General features: G+C 29.4%; 1 protein-coding gene across 1 annotated transcript; it reads left to right on the plus strand.

Annotated features, from left to right (window-relative positions):
- The first annotated feature begins 2,695 nt into the window (after positions 1-2,695).
- LOC111409914 (F-box/kelch-repeat protein At3g06240-like) lies at positions 2,696-4,310 on the plus strand. Its single transcript, XM_023040024.1, has one exon. It carries the CDS (start codon positions 2,741-2,743, stop codon positions 3,989-3,991), a length of 1,251 nt encoding a protein of 416 aa, XP_022895792.1. The 5' UTR covers positions 2,696-2,740; the 3' UTR covers positions 3,992-4,310.
- The last annotated feature ends 335 nt before the right edge of the window (positions 4,311-4,645 follow it).

Here is a 4,645-nt window from a genome sequence, read left to right on the forward strand (position 1 = left end):
GTTTTTCATATGTTGTTTTTACATTTATAGTTTTCTCAATTTTATGATATTCATTTATTTCTATCATTTCTCTTTTTCAAATTCTGTCTAAAACTTCTCATTTTCCTATTTTTAAATTTAAAGATAATTTTTGTATTTTCTTATATTTATTATTATCAAAGGTTACCTTTAACCCATAACATTCTATTCCTTCATATTCTTGTATATTTATATTATTATTATTTTCTATTTTCTCCATTTCCTTATTCAGATTCTGATTCATCATCCTCTATTTCACTTATACATACTTCTTGATTATAATATTATTCAATATCCGATATTTCACTTAATTCATCTTTTATTTCCAAATATTCTTTTTGTAATATTTTAACTTTTTTTTATCACAATCAGGGCTTATATGACCTATTTCCTCACAATTCCAACATTTACATTGGCTCTTATTTTTCTTATAATTTTTATTTTTCTCTCGATCATATGAGTTATTTTTTCTGTTAGAATATCTTCTTCTAGGTTTTATATATTTTTTATTAAAATTTCTAAGATTTTTAAACTTTAATTTTTATATTTTCTTTTATTAACCATTCTTTCAGGATTACATCTCCATTGTATAGGATTTTCTATATCTTCACGACATAATCTAAATAATTTTCCTGATTTTTTCAATAATTATCTTTGTTGACATATATATGCAAGTTTTTCAAATAAAATTTTTATTCTTGAACTTAAATTCTAGGTATTTCAATATTATCTCTGACATATTTTCTAAATTCTATTTTAAAATATATTCCCCATGAACCTGATAACTTATTATAGTACATGTCTTGGTATACTACTTCATTTTCATTACTATAAATTGAACATAATAATAATTTCTAAATTCACAAGTATATTCTTTAATTTTACATATATCACATGTTAATTTTATTAATTTAATCCTAGCATTATATTTTTCTCTTATTGATTCTCCCTCAGCATTTTTTTATCCAATTTTCTCTTAAATATTCATCTGAAATATATTCTACTAACTTTTCTATACCTTATCTATTTGATTTTATTATTTCTGTTTGTACATTTTTTTTACTAATGTTTTTATATAATTACTTATTCCTTCCTACCAATTTCTAACATCTCTTTCAAAGGATGCTATTAAAAAATCTATTCGTCTTTCAATACTTTCCCATGTGTCATCTTTATTATATAAAAATAATAATATCATTGAATCTGCTCAAGTTAATAAGACTTTTTTAGTATCTATTTTACAATTTGAATATAATTTTGTTCCTCCATGGTTAATAGGTTTATCATAATTATCATTTAATTCAAACCCGTCTCTATATTTATTTCATTTAGGTGGTTGTCTATCTCTTACTTTATTATAAAATTGTCTATATGGTTTATTATATATAAGTGCATAACTTTCATCTGATTTTTGCAATTCTTGTTTAGATATTCTTATTGGATTAGGTCGTCATCTAGTATTCATTAAAATTTGGTATTCACTTATATCATTTAAATTTAATTGATCAAAATTTTCTATAAGTGAATCTAATTCCTCATTCATCTTGATTTTCTTCTATTTTTAATTTTTCTAATATTTTTTCTATAGATTATTCTTCTTCTAATATTTTAGGTAATATATTTTTTCTAAATTCATCATCCATACTCCATGTTTCTATTACTATATTTTTCTTTTTCAATATATTTCTTTCATATTCAGGTCATTTCTTTTTCTATAAATTTTTTTATCTATTTTCTTTTAATTCTCTAATTTCAATTTTTAATATATTTATATCATTTCTTGTGTCTTTTACTTCATTTCTTAAATCTTGAACATCATTTATCAACATTTTTATTAATGATTTTAATTCTTCCATATATTCACTTGTTGACATCTTAATTTTTTTCTTAATCATCTTTCAAACATATAAGTTAATTTACATTTTTTATCTTCTATTATTTTTTCAAAACTTTCTTTAGCAAAATATGTATTTACTAGTTCTTCTTTTATTATCTTAAAGCACACTTTAATTTTATTAACTGTTTTTCTTTTACTTTTACTCCATCTGGTATTAATATTATATCTTGTATTTTTTTCTTGTATCTTATTAATATATACAATTAATCTATTCAATTTTAAATATGTATTATCATTTACACTCATACATATATATATATATATATACACACACATACTTGGGTAATTTTAAAGATTAGAATGAAAGATTTCTATATTATAATGGTTTGTATGTAATATTTATAAGGAGGGATATTTTAGGTACTTTAATTGGCTGAACAAGTGAAAGGCTAGTTTGGAAAAATAGCTCCTTTATTTAGGTCATTTTCATTTATTTCCCATCGTTTCTTAGGTATCATGGTGCTAAGGATATGTACGGGAATTTGCGGTCGATCTGCATTCGTGGCAACCACACGTGCAATGACCAATAATCATTTTTTTACCAAAAATAATTTAAAATTATGTCCCTGTTTGGCCCTCATTACAGGGAAAATTTAATGTATAGAATAGTGTTTTTTGAAAAATGAGTGGTTGAAAAATAAAGAAAAATTTTCGATTTACGTGTAATATTATTTTATGGAAGATTGTGTGGTTGAAAATAGGAGAGAAAAATAAAATGTAATGTTACGTAATGTAAAGAAAATCAAACAAGGGCTATGTTTCTTCATTGAATTTTATGTATTCCCAAAGTCCACCGTTTGGCACGATTCAATCAAATTAACAAGAATGAGAAACCATCATGATATGTTCTCCTGCCTTCCACAAGATGTAATCTTCCAAATCCTTTTAAAGCTGTCCGTGAAATCCCTTCTCCAACTCAGGTGCGTTTCCAAGTCCTTCGCCTGCTTAATTTCCAACCACCACTTCATCAAACTCCTTACATACTCCACCGCCCCCATCTGCGGCGGCGGCGGCACCGACACCGGCGACCCTCGCCACCTGCTTTACTATGAATCCACCGACTACACAAAACAGTACATCTCTTTTCACGGTGCTACCGAGTTCTCTTTGTGCAAAAGGCTTGAGGTTCCTTTTGAGAGTTTCCATGGGTACTTAAGGCTCGTGGGTTCAAGCAATGGACTCATCTGCTTGTTTGACACCAACTATTTCACCTATATTGGCACGGTGATTCTCTGGAATCCCTCTATTAGGAAATTTAAAATTCTTCCAGATGCGCACTGGTTTCATCGTTTTACAACCGAATTTTCTCACATGGCTGTTGGGTTTGGATTTGATTATGTAAGTTTTGATTTCAAGGTGGTGCAAATTTTATATGATAGGGATTATGAATCTGAGCGTGGGCGTCAGGCTTTGGTTTATCAAATAAAAAATGAATCTTGGAGGAAAATTGAGGTGGCAGTACCCTGTTTTATGCACAATAATTGGTCCAGCAATGTACTTGTGAATGAGGCTGTGCATTGGTTGGCGTATACAAGGCTAACTGCTGATGGTCACCCCAATTGCATTATGGCTTTCAGTATAAGTGCGGAGGTTTTTAAGGTGATGGAGTTGCCGAGAGATCTTGAACTGAATTTTAGGGAATTGCGATTGTCTCCATCAGTTGATGAAAAATCAGTGGCTCTATTTGTTAGTTATTCTGATAATGCTGGTGAGAGGTGGGATATGTGGTTAATGAATGATTATGGAAAGGTGGAGTCTTGGATGAAGAAATATAGTATTGTACAAAATCATATGGTTCCTTTAAAGTTTTTGAATAATGGGGAAGATTTACTTGAGATGAGAGGAGAGAATTTGGTTTTGCTTGACCTTGAAAAGGAGGAGACCAAGAATCTCAAAGTTTCTGGTTTGCCGTTGTCCTTCAACACTGCTGGTTTTGTGCCAAGTTTGGCTTTGCTTGGTGATGGGCATGAAGTTGTGCCTAATATTGTCCCAATCAATGGTAATGGTATCCTGATCAATGATCAGGTTATGGTAGCTTCAGAGATTGATGGCGTATCAAGAAATTATGAAGGATAAATGTGAAAGCTCTGACCTATTACTAGTATATCACAGCAGTAATGCTTACATAAGCTGTTATATTGTGAATTATGTGAGTAAGAGCTTTTACTGTTAGTGATTAGTTAATTGTAGATAATACTTGAGTTTTTCCTGGCTATTTGTATCATTATATAAATAGTTTGTATTACGATCATGGTGTGTGTGCCTGGAGTACTTGTAACTGAGTAACTACATGGTAATTGTACTGTTGGAACTACAGATGTTCTTAGCTTTTGGCTGTCATTTTCTATATATTGATGTTATTAATTATCTCAATACCAAGCTTTAATTGGGAAGACGGTAGATTTTGCATCTGGAAGTGGCTTTCATGTTACAAAAAAATTGCACACTAGTAACTATTTTGTATCAGGGTGTAACATGCATGCATGCATTGATCACAAAAATGTCATGGTTCTTTATATTTACCTAAACTGTGAACTGTGTATGCATATGCAGTTATATTTGATAATGATCAGGACAGAAGATCTGTGTAGGAATGTGAAGCTTTTTGCTTATCATAGGAGTCAGTTGTGGAAGAATCATTGCTTGGAGAATCTACTGTCTAAATTGCTGGTTTATTTTTAGGGACTTGACTTACCAAAGTAAGAGAGGAGACTAATTTTACCCAAGGTG

This window comes from Olea europaea, chromosome 15 (assembly GCF_002742605.1).
Source record: "Olea europaea var. sylvestris chromosome 15, O_europaea_v1, whole genome shotgun sequence".
Lineage (NCBI taxonomy): Eukaryota > Viridiplantae > Streptophyta > Magnoliopsida > Lamiales > Oleaceae > Olea > Olea europaea.